The sequence below is a fragment of the Myxocyprinus asiaticus genome, chromosome 11, assembly GCF_019703515.2.
Source record: "Myxocyprinus asiaticus isolate MX2 ecotype Aquarium Trade chromosome 11, UBuf_Myxa_2, whole genome shotgun sequence".
In the NCBI taxonomy this organism is placed as follows: domain Eukaryota; kingdom Metazoa; phylum Chordata; class Actinopteri; order Cypriniformes; family Catostomidae; genus Myxocyprinus; species Myxocyprinus asiaticus.
In genome coordinates, this window is record NC_059354.1 from 52,130,315 (window position 1) to 52,142,344 (window position 12,030).

The 12,030-nt window shown below is 39.5% G+C and overlaps 1 protein-coding gene across 3 annotated transcripts in view; it reads left to right on the plus strand.

Annotated features, from left to right (window-relative positions):
* LOC127448435 (inactive dipeptidyl peptidase 10-like) overlaps window positions 1-12,030 on the plus strand; it is a 102,420-nt gene that overhangs the window by 49,509 nt on the left and 40,881 nt on the right. For all 3 annotated transcript variants that reach the window (XM_051710942.1, XM_051710943.1, XM_051710944.1), the window contains 2 exons: window positions 7,709-7,823; window positions 8,093-8,188. In XM_051710942.1, the coding sequence (XP_051566902.1) occupies window positions 7,709-7,823; window positions 8,093-8,188 (211 nt within the window). The remainder of the gene's footprint in view (window positions 1-7,708; window positions 7,824-8,092; window positions 8,189-12,030) is intronic.

Consider the following 12,030-nt stretch of genomic DNA (forward strand, 5'->3'; position numbering starts at 1 on the left):
AAAATGACAATCACATTCATAATGCAATATTATTTCCAGCAGAACAGATTCATTTTGAATAGTTTTTTGTGTATTATTTTCTCTGTTTTGTTTTGAAAATAAAAGCACCCAATAGGATGATTATGTCAGATGCAGGGAGCCGTAAAACATCTTTCTAAAAACAGCACTGCGCTCTGATGAAATGTCACTGTAATTCTGTGTCTGGACGCTGGAATATGAGATAATGATGGATTTCATTACTGATTTATGGCTTTAATTGTGCCATCATTACTGTATAAATCTGAATCATTATCACGTTTATGGTTCAATGTTTATTTTCAACAGGGCGATATTTAAAGTCCCATATTTTATTAGTAGGTTATGAAAGGGATAAATTATAAAACTGACTGTATCTGCTTCTGATGCCAGAATGCAGAATTTTTTCTAGTACTGAAACCTGTATAACAATAATAAAGATAGGACACAAATATTTTACCCAATCCAATTTGTTAATGTTTCATTGAATATTTAGATTTACTGTCTATTTTTGTGGGTTGTAATAAATTGTAAAGGTCAACGGTCTTATAATTCTGACATTGTCCAGACCATTAAATTATATACACATTACAAACATTTTGCACATTTTTCAAGATGACATTGCTTATGTTGATTTAAATGTATTACATTGAGTGTGTTTGAGAGCTTCATGCACATATTCTTCTGTCACTGCGTTTAGAAACACTATTTATGATGTCATGTGAAGGAACCCAAGAGCTGCTGCTCATTCTGTCCGATCCAGTCGTGTTCTAATGTGTTCGTCCGTTTGACCATCCTAAATGTGCCCTGAGCAAGGTCAAAACTAACAGCCATTAAACATCTTATCCAGCTAAAAATAACACACACACAAACACACACACACTTCTCTCTCATACACATGTACAGACACACACACACTTCTCTCTCAAACACATGTACAGACACACACACACTTCTCTCTCATACACATGTACAGACACACACACACTTCTCTCTCATACACATGTACAGACACACACACACTTCTCTCTCATACACATGTACAGGCACTCATACTTGTTACAATATGTTGTTCTTTCATCTTTAGCTCTTTTTTTAAATTTTTTTTTTTAGTTATATGTTTGATAAAAAAAAAAAAATTCAGATAACATTTTTTTATTGATTTACATATTTGAACATAGAAAAACAAAACATATACATAGAATCAACATTAACCCCACTACTACCCCTCCCAATCCCCAACCCCACCCCACCCTGGCCCCAACAACATCCCAGTGGTCATACATGATATAGACACACACACACACACACACACACACACAATATATATATATATATATATAATCACACATCCATAAATGTCAGATATCTTCCCCATTTCTCCACAAACAAGTTAAACTTCCCCAGTCTTCTAAATGACCCTTCTTCAAAGGCCGCCACCCTCCCCATCTCCGAGCACCACTCCTGAAATGCGGGTGCTCCAGCCAACCTCCATCCCCTTAAAAGTATTTGTCTGGCGAACATGACACTGGTTAGGACCCAACCCTTTATGTGTCTATTCTCAACATTGATGACCGCCCCATCGCCCAAAATATAAAGTCTGGGGCAAAATGATACCCGAGTGCTCAATACATCACACACAAAACTCTGAACCTTCAACTAAAACTCCTGGATCTTAACACACCCAAAAGACATGGGTTATGTCTCCATCCTCTGATTGGCATCACCAGCAGGTGGGTGTGTCTTTAAGACCAAGCCTATACAATCTAGAGGGGGTCCAATAGAATCAATGTAATATCTTGAATTGCATAAGGTGTACCCTTGTGTCTCTAGATGCAGACTTTAAATGTTTTAGAATCCTAGCCCACTCTCTCTTCTCCAATTCCAAATTTAAATCTTTCTCCCATAATCTCTTTAGAGAAGTTAAATCTCCGTCCCCCAGACTCTGAATTAACAGGGAGTAATACACTGATGCCTCATGACCTTTTCCAAAAGCAGTAATCACCTCTCCCAGAGTATCTGCCGCTTTAGGGGGTGTATGCTATTCCCAAAAATAGTATCATGTGGTCAGTGGCGAATGATCAGATTCTGGTCACTGCCATCTCACCTGACGCTGAAAAGGCGTTTGATATGGTAGAATGGGATTATCTTTTTAAGATTTTGGAAATGTATGGGTTTGGGAATATGTTTATTGGATGGATTGTTACTTTATAGACACCCAGTAGTGGCAGTACAAACAAATGGATTAATTTCAGATTATTTTACTCTGGATGGGGGACATCTACAGGGAGAGACTGTAGCAGGTTGTTAAATTTTGGAATACAATTCATTTTAATAACATTAACCTTCCCAATCATAGATAAATGTAATGAAGCCCAACTGCCCACATCACTCGAAAACCTTTTTATTAAAGGGTCAAAATTAACACTAACTAAATCAGACAAATTTGCTGGGAATAAAATCCCCAAATACTTAATGCCCTGTTTGGGCCACTGGAAAGCACCCGGCTGGAAAGCCTTTACTGGACAGTACGTTGTCAGAGCCAAAGTTTCAGATTTAGACCAATTGACTTTGTATCCTGAGAACTTGGAAAAGGAATTAATAATTCTGTTGAGGCAAGGCATAGATCTAGTAGGTTCAGAGACAAATAATAAAATATCATCTGCATAAAGCAGAAGCTTATGCGCCACACCTCCTGCAACCACCCCTGGAAAATCATCCTCCTTTTTTATCGCGGTTGCTAATGGTTCCAGGGTAAGACAGAACAATAATAGGGAAAGAGGGCAACCCTGCCGAGTGCCCCTATCCAGAGTAAAATAATCTGAAATGAATCCATTTGTTTGTTCTGCTGCTACTGGGTGTCTATAAAGTAACTTAATCCAACCAATATTGGATTTCCAAAATTGTAAAAAAATAATCCCATTCTACCATATCAAACGCCTTTTCAGCGTCAAGTGAGATGGCAGCGACCGGAGACGGATCATTCGCTACTGACCACATGATATTGATGAGACGCCTAATGTTATCAGAAGAGCTGCAGCCTCGAATAAACCCCACTTGATCTATATGTATAAGAGATGTCATAACCTTACTTAATCGATTAGCCAATATTTTGACAAAATTTTTACATCTAGTTGGATCAGGGAGATTGGATGGTAACTTTTACACTCGCTTGGATCTTTGTCCTTTTCAAGAATCAGACTGATCCGTGCTTGTGTCATGGTTGGAGGAAACTTTCCATTCTTTAATGATTCCGTATAAACTTCTAGCAAAAGTGGAGCCAGTTCTGTAGCATAGGATCTAAAAAAGTCTGCGGCAAAACCATCTGGCCCCGGCGCCTTGCCAGTAGGTAGGGACTTAATTACCTCATCAAGCTCTTCCAAGGTTATCTCAGAATCAAGAGAGTTTTTTTGCTCAGTCTTCAGTTTAGGAAGATCTAATGGGTCTACAAAGTTTCTAATATCTTCATCAGTAGCCGAAGATGAGGAACTATAAAGATCAATATAGAACTCTTTAAAGGCATTATTAATATCAATGGCTGAGGTAAAAATTTCACCACCAGCAGATTTCACTGAGGGAATGATAGAAAGAGACTCTCTCTGCTTTATATATCTAGTCAAAAGCTTACCTGCTTTCTCCCCTGACTCAAAGTATGACTGTCTTGCCCTGAATAACCAAAACTCCACCTTCTGTGACAAAATAGAATTATATCTGTATTTCAATCGGGTCAATTCTCTGAGGCCATCAGATGACATATGGTGCTTCAGCTCTGCCTCTGCACTTTTAATATTTCCTTCCAACTCCACGAGTTCTCATGCTTTGGATTTTTTGATGAATGAGGCATATTGTATGATCCGACCCCAAGAACCACCGTAAGTGCCTCCCAAGCCACGCCCACAGAGGATACTGAGGATCAGTTGGTCTCCATATAAACATTGATTTCAGCCTTTAGCATTTATTGGAAATCAGGATTTTGCAAAAGGGATACATTAAAGTGCCAACTATATGATTTATTTTTCTCCGTATGTGGCAACACCTCTAAACTCACCAGGGCATGATCTGAGACTAAGATGTTTCCGGTTGAGCAATCAACAACAGATGAAATGAGGGACTTTTTTATAAAAAAAAATATATATTCTAGAATAAATCTTATGGACTGATGAAAAGAATGTATAGTCCTTACCAGATGGGTTCAAAAGTCTCCATATATCTGCAAGACCAAGATTTTTACACATCCTGAGAAGTGTCAATGTTGCTCTAGGGGGCTTACACACTTTTGCTTCACTATGAACAAGGACTGAGTCCATCAAAAGATTAAAGTCTTCTCCCAATATTATATCATGAGGGGTGCCAGCGGCTTGCAATGTCCCTTCAAGATCTATAAAAAAGCCCTGATCATCAGTGTTAAATATTAGCCAAAATCAACCTTTGCCCCTGAAATCTATTTAGAAAAAAATTGATTGTGTGTCAAAAACAAAATTATAAAGACCACATTCCAACATTAGTGCAACAGTCAAACCCTGAACTTCCCCCCAAACCAAACAAACAGAAAAAAGAAAAACGTGCGCGTTAACCTCACGCACGACAGCGCTAACTGGCATCCATGTATGCCTACGAGAGCCCCTGTGACAACTTTGCTGTCGGATTTCTCAAATCTGGTGCTTCTATACAAATTTTGTGAGACAGAATTACATAACAGAAAAAAATCTATAAAACAAACTCCAGCCAATAGGCAGAATAAACAAAAGAACATGTAGATTCATCTACATACTGTCCCAAAGATGTGTTCCTCCCCAAAACAAACTCCAGCCTCCAGCGGAACCAGCACACACACACACAAAAACTTTCAGTTTCCTTGGACAGTCAAACGAATGTTCAGTCAGCCGGCTGTTTCATGAGTGCAGCAGATGACCTAATCATTCCAATGTCCTGCAAAAAAATATTCCACAAAAGAAACTCCACCCAATAGGAGGCATAAGCACAAAGAATATGCAGATTCATCCACAACTGTCCCGAAGGAGTGTTATTCCACAAAATAAACTCCAGCCACTAGGTGGAACCAGCACAAAAAGAAACAAACGCGGCGCCCAGTTTCCTCGGATGGTCAAGTGAATGTTCAGTGAGTCAGGTCCACTTGGCTGCAAAGCGAGCGCCACACAATGACTTACTCATTCAATTGATTTTATGAAGGACAATGCTTGTTGGGGACAAGTAAATACTTTGCGGCCATCCTTAGTATCTGTTCTCAATTTGGCCAGGAACATCAGTGCAAAAGCGACCTTCCGTTGATGTAAGAGTTTCTTGCATTCCTTGAATCGATCAAGTTTTTGAACAGTTATGGAACAGGGTGTATCGAATCTCACCGGTTTATAACACAAAAAGTATTAAAAACTAGCAAAGTGTGCAGAGCTCGCCATTTTAACTTTACTGTCTTTTAAATGCACTTATATTACAATATCATGTACTGATTGTTTAGCTCTTCTATACCACACAACACATGAGCTCGTCTTACTGAATTTTTTTTATCTGAGCTATGTAGATTACAATGAACGGTCTACAATGCCCTCCACTATGAACAAAACAGGCTATGTAAAATTTTCTATTTTCTACAAAAATTTTACCTTTAATTGAAGGAAAACGATTGAAAAGAATAAATGTGTAATAAATTCAATAATTGTTTTCTAAACAATGTATGCCACAATTATTAGCACCCTTAGAAATTGTTATGAGTAAAATCTAACTGAAGTATTCTCTCATTCATATTGTAAATATTTAAGTTCACCCGAGTGATAAGGAACATTTCAGTGGTAAGTCATGACTTCCTGTTTGAATTTCTATAGTCATTCATCACTATGGGAAAGACCAGAGAATACAGTAATGATGTGCCATAAAAGCTTATCATGAATTGGCTAAAAGAAAACAGTTCAATGGTTAAAAAAGGCAATTTCTACTATCAGGTTGATAATTAAGAAGTTTGAATCAACTGGAGATGTTAACAATCAGTCTGACAGATGATGTGTGTCTATATTGGCTCCACACACAGTTAGGGGGACGATTTTAATGCTCAAAGAATCTCAGAGGATCACAGCTGGAAAACAGCAGACGTCATTTGGGTCTTCGGATCAGAAGGTCTCTAAATATACAAACTTTTTGAAAAGAAAAAAAAAGCCTATTTTGTAGCCAAACAACAATCTCAAACACCTGCAGTTTGCCAGATGTTACTGGCACTTTCAATGGGCCCAGTTCTGTGGTCAGATGGTGTAGACTGAAAGATAGTCATGAAAAAAGTACCTGTAAAATAAGGTGGTGGATTTTAAATGTTGTGTGGCTGTTTTTCTTCCAAAGGCCCTGGACAACTTGTTAGGATACCTGGTGTGATGAACAGCAGAGAAATTTTTCCACAGCCTGTTTTGCTCATATTTATCAGTAGTGCTAATATAAGAGGAAGACTAGTGGAGCTCCAAGTTGTCTTTTGCGAAAATGTTTTTTGTTCATGCAGTAAAGATCTGATGGATGGCGATGAACAGTTGAGCTCTATGAGCACTCATTTCAGCTCCATACAAGGAAATGTGTTTTAATAGCAGCCGTGCAGTTATCCACTGAAAGCTGTAAAGTGTAAAAGAAACTCTTGCTGTAATGCAATCTGAAAACAGGAATGCATTAGCTGCTTTCTAAAACTGCCTGGGTGAATATTTGACAGAACACATATTGGGTCAGGCTAGCCCAGCAAGATGGGTTGTACATTTAACGCAACATGTCAGCTCATATTGACAATATGCTGGGCAAAATTTGAAACTGATCAAGTTTTATCCAATTTGGCACAGATAAACCAGCAGTGGGTTATTTTGACCCAGCAGCTTGGGTTATTTGTGAGGGGGTTCATATGGTTTGTACTGTCAGTGACACTGAACCGCTCGCTAACAACAGCAGTGGTACAAAACAACTACTCAAAATTGTGAAAATAACCCAACTAAACGACCCAACAGACTCACCCAGCATTTTGGTTAAAAAAAATATATATATATATATATATTATACCAATATCCTCAGAGTTGGGCTAATACTGCTCTTGTCAATGAGGGGAAATGATCGTGTACAGTGTTTTTAACACTTTGTGGTGTAACACTGCAACGCACAGTGTAAAGAGTCAGAGGACATGACGACAGATCTCCAGTCCTCTTCTCAACAGTATGGCATAATCAAGAGAATAAACAAAGCATTGTGGTGAAGATGTTTTGCTCTCATTGTCTTCTCTGGCATCACTTCAACTGTGATTGATAATTTTTTATAATGCTGATGGTTTTCCCCAAAAACATACTGGTCAACCTGCTGTTCAGTGTCATATACTGTGTAGAGACCTGCCTTTAAGAATGAAGTTGAAGACAATGGAGAGATGATGGATCATGATTGTGACTGTCCCTACAGGGATATTCCATTATTCGTATTATACCACATTATTTAAAGATTGACTTAAGCTGATTAGTCCTGAAGATGCCACATTTATAACATCAGAATTATTCAGATTCCAGGACTCCTCATGAACTTTTGGCTAACAGTAAACACAATGTGTTTGTCTGCTTTACTGATGTCAATAATAAAAGCACAAAGTAATTACTGTTCCTTTAACCCTTTTATTCCTTAGAATTTAGTAGCAACTCAAGAAAGAAAACCTTTTTGTTTGTCTTTGCTGAAGGATCTGGGTGGCATGAGTCCTCCTCAGAGGAACTGGAAGGGGATTGCTATCGCTCTACTGGTCATACTGGTGGTCTGTTCTCTCATCACCATGTCTGTGATCCTGCTGACTCCAGGTAAAACATCTTAATTTGTCTTACCAGGGACAATTTCATCATCATTCACTGGAGTGTTGACTTAAGCTTCTCTTAAGTTCATGTCATGTCGTCCAAACTTGCAATTTTTCTGTAGCTCAGAGTTGTAAGCATGAGGTCACCAGCACACAGTCTGCCGAGTGAAAGCAGAGTTACCCTGTCTGATGTTTCTTGTGTAATGTCTGTCACCATCTCCATTACTGATACCTATGATGCTTTTGTCTATCTGCATGTGTGTTTGTCTGTGACAGCGGACACGCTGCCCGGTAGTGACACCAAACTGACGGTGGAGGATCTTTTCAGCAGCGATTTCCACGTGCATGACCCTGAAGCGCGCTGGATCAACGGTAAGACAATATCAGCACACATCATTAAAGTCTAATGGCTCTCATTCATTAGTCATCTGAACACCATCAGGAGTTCTTAAGCACAGCTCATCACAGATGCTTATGTGCTTTATTCTTACAAATGATTGTTACTGCAGTGAATACCACACGGCAAACATTGTGACATTAGTGGTCTTATGTAGCCACACTTCTGACCATCTGCCTAAAGTCTGATCCACACTGACATTTATTCTGTCCAAAGACACAGGAAGAGATTTTCTGACTGACATTTAAAGTGACCAATCACAGCTGTTTTTGTTTTTTCATGGTGGGTTATCTAAAACACATGATATATCACAATAATAGATCAGTCTGGAGAAATATCATTGAAACAGAGACTGAGATTCTTCACATTATATCGGACTGGCCATTGGGGCATTCGGGTATTTACCCGGTGGGCTGCTGGGTAATTTGCCCACTAATTATAAAAAAAAATGAGAATATTGATCAGGGCCAGCCCATCCTACCTGCGATATAGGCGGCCGCCTTTGGCTCCTACATTCTCGCTCAGACCCCATTACAGAGTGAGAATAGAATAAACTTTGAAAAGTTAAGAGAATATAATGGCTTTTATTGATGGCAAAACCCTGAAAGAAACAGTTAGGCATCTTAAAACATCAACCTGCTGTCTTGACACACTCCCCACATCATTTTTAAAAATGCATTTAACTGTCTGGAAAAAAATCTGTTAGATATAGTTAATGTATCACACGCACGTTTCCGTAGTCCCTAAAAACTGCAGTTGTCAAGCCCCTTCTTAAAAAGAGCAATCTAGATAACTTGATATTGAAATACTACAGACCAATTTCAAAACTTCCTTTCATAGGCAAGATCATTGAAAAGGTTGTTTTCAATCAGCTGAATAAATTCTTAAACTCTAATGGCTACTTTCCAGTCTGGTTTCCAACCGCATCATAGCACAGAGACGGCACTCATTAAAATCCTTAATGATATTTGGCTAAATACTGATTCAGGCAAAATATCAGTGCTGGTATTATTAGACCTCAGTGCTGCTTTTGACACTGTTGACCACAACATTCTCCTAGACAGATTGGGAAACTGGATAGGGCTCTCTGGGACAGTCCTCAGCTGGTTCAGGTCTTATCTAGAAGGGAGGGGCTACTATGTGAACATAGGCAACTATGAATCTGAGTGGACATCCATGACATGTGGAGTCCAACAAGGCTCAATTCTTGCACCACTCCTGTTCAACCTGTATATGCTTCCACTAGGCCAAATTATGAAAAATAACCAAATTGCCATAGCCGTTCTGTGCCAGTGCATTGACGAAATTAACAATCGAATGTTCCAAAACTTCCTTCAGTTAAACAACTACAAGACAGAGGTCATTGTATTTGGCATCAAAGGTGAAATTCCCGAGGTGAACACACCTTGACTTCAAGAGTCTAAAGACAAAAAATCAAATGAGGAATCTTGGTGTCATTTTGGAGTCAGACCTTAGTTTCAATAGTCACATCAAAGCAATAACTAAATCAACCTACTATCATTTAAAAAATATAGCCAGAATTAGATGTTTTGTATCCAGTCAAGACATTGTTCATGCATTTATCACCAGTAGGGTGGACTACTACAATGGACTCCTCACCGGCCTTCCCAAAAAGACCATTAGACACCTGCAGTTCATTCAGAATGCCGCTGCTAGGATTCTCACCCGAACCAAAAAATCAGGGCATATTACTCCAGTCCTCAGGTCTTTACACTGGCTTCCAGTTACATTTAGAATTGATTTTAAAGTACTATTACTTGTTTATAAATCGCTCAATAGCCTAGGGCCTAAATATATTTCAGATATGCTTGTTGAATATGAACCTAACAGACCTCTCAGGTCATTAGGATCAAGCCAGTTAGACATGCAGAGGGTTCAGTCAAAACAAGGTGAGACAGCATTTAGCTATTATGCCACCTGCAGCTGGAACCAGCTTCCAGAAGAGGTCAGATGTGCTCCAACAGTTGCCACATTCAAATCCAGACTGAAAACACTTCTGTTTAACTGTGAATTTACTGACTGAGTACTGTGCTGCACTTACTGATTGCACTGTATCATTTTATTTCTCTCTTTTTTTATTCATTTTTTTACTTTTTATTCTGATTTCTTGTTCTTAATTGGTTTTAAAATGAATTGTATCTTGCATTTTCTTTATCATTTATATGTAAAGCACTTTGAATTGTCATTGTGTATGAAATGTGCTATATAGCCTAAATAAACTTCCCTCGCCTTGCCTTGCTTTGCCTTATTTTGAAATCATATAATAACATTTATTTTGAAATTACTTACACATTCAAGCACATTTCTGTATTTGCACATTTACTGAATGGTTGTGAAATAGACTTTGAGCCTCTTTGTGATGGGACCACCAGGTGCCACTCATTCATAGGTCACAGAGAGCGAGTTGGAGCATACACCTGGAGAAGTGAATTGAAGTAAGAGGGTGCGGTTCCATTGGCTGTCCTGAAGGCCAGAGTCAAAGACTTGATTTTGATGTGGGCATCTACAGGTATGCAGTGAAGTGAAATAAAGTGTGGGGTGACATGAGCCCTTTTTGACTGATTGAAGACCAGATGCGCTGCTGCATTCTGGTCCAGTAGCTTAATTGTGTTAGCTGGGAGGCCAGCCTTAAAATGACCAGAGCTTGGACCAAAAGCTGTGTAGCATACTCAGACAACATCAGATTTTACTGATGTTGTAGAGTGCAAATCTGCAAGACCAGGCAGTTGATGAGATGTGTGCAGTGAAATTAAGCTGGTCATCTACCACCACTCCCAGGTTCTGAGTTGTTCTGGTTGGTGTTAGTGTAGTTGAACCAAGATGAATTGTGAGGTTGTGGTCAACAGATGGGTTGGCTGGGATCATGAGGAGTTTTGTCTTGGCAAGGTTGAGCTGAAGGTGGCGTTTCTTCATCTGAAATGTCCGAGAGGCAGGCAGAGATACGAGCTGAGACAGTAGGGTCATCAGGCTGGAACAACAGGTAGAGCTGCATTCAAACCATCCAAGCACAGTTCCTGTGATGCCCAGGTCAGAGAGGATGGTCAGGAGGATCTTGTGGTTCACTTTATCAAATGCAGACAAGTCAAGGAGGATGAGGACGGATGATTTGGAGTTAGCTCTTGCCAGTCGCAGGGTTTCAGCTACTGACAAGAGGACAGTCTATGTTGAGTGTCCTTTGTTTGAAGCCAGACTGATGTCTGTCGAGTAGGTTGTTCTGTGAGAGAAAAGTAGACAACTGGTTGAATATGACCCTCTCAATAGTTTTTTTACAGGAAAAGAGACTACTTATTTAGGCTAAACTTATTTGGCTTGCTGTCCACGGTGGAGGGGCTCGTGGAAGCAGCTTTAACTCGAGCTCTAAATTTACCCCTCCAAAAAGATGCTTACAATATAGGACAGCGAGCACATGGATAAATCATGAATGCTTTATAGATGATTGTATCCTTACACGTGTATGTGACCATGACAAATAATGCTGTAGTAGAACCGTTTATTATGCGCAATGTTTAACCCCCCCAAAATGGGTGAAAAAAACACCAAATCAAAGGCTAACAGGAGTGCTAGATTTTGGTAAACTGCATCGAAGCAGCAGGCTTGTGGAGGCAACCTCACGCAAGGGCCTGCTCTGGGTGGAAGGTTTAGATGAAGGACATTTATGCAGCTATAGGGGGCTGTACCATTGATATACTGCATCTAATCAGCCAGCTTATGGAGGTAGCCTCACGTAAGGGCCCGATCTGGGTGGAAGGTTTAGATTAAAGGACCTGTGTACGATGATAGGGAGTTGTACCATAGG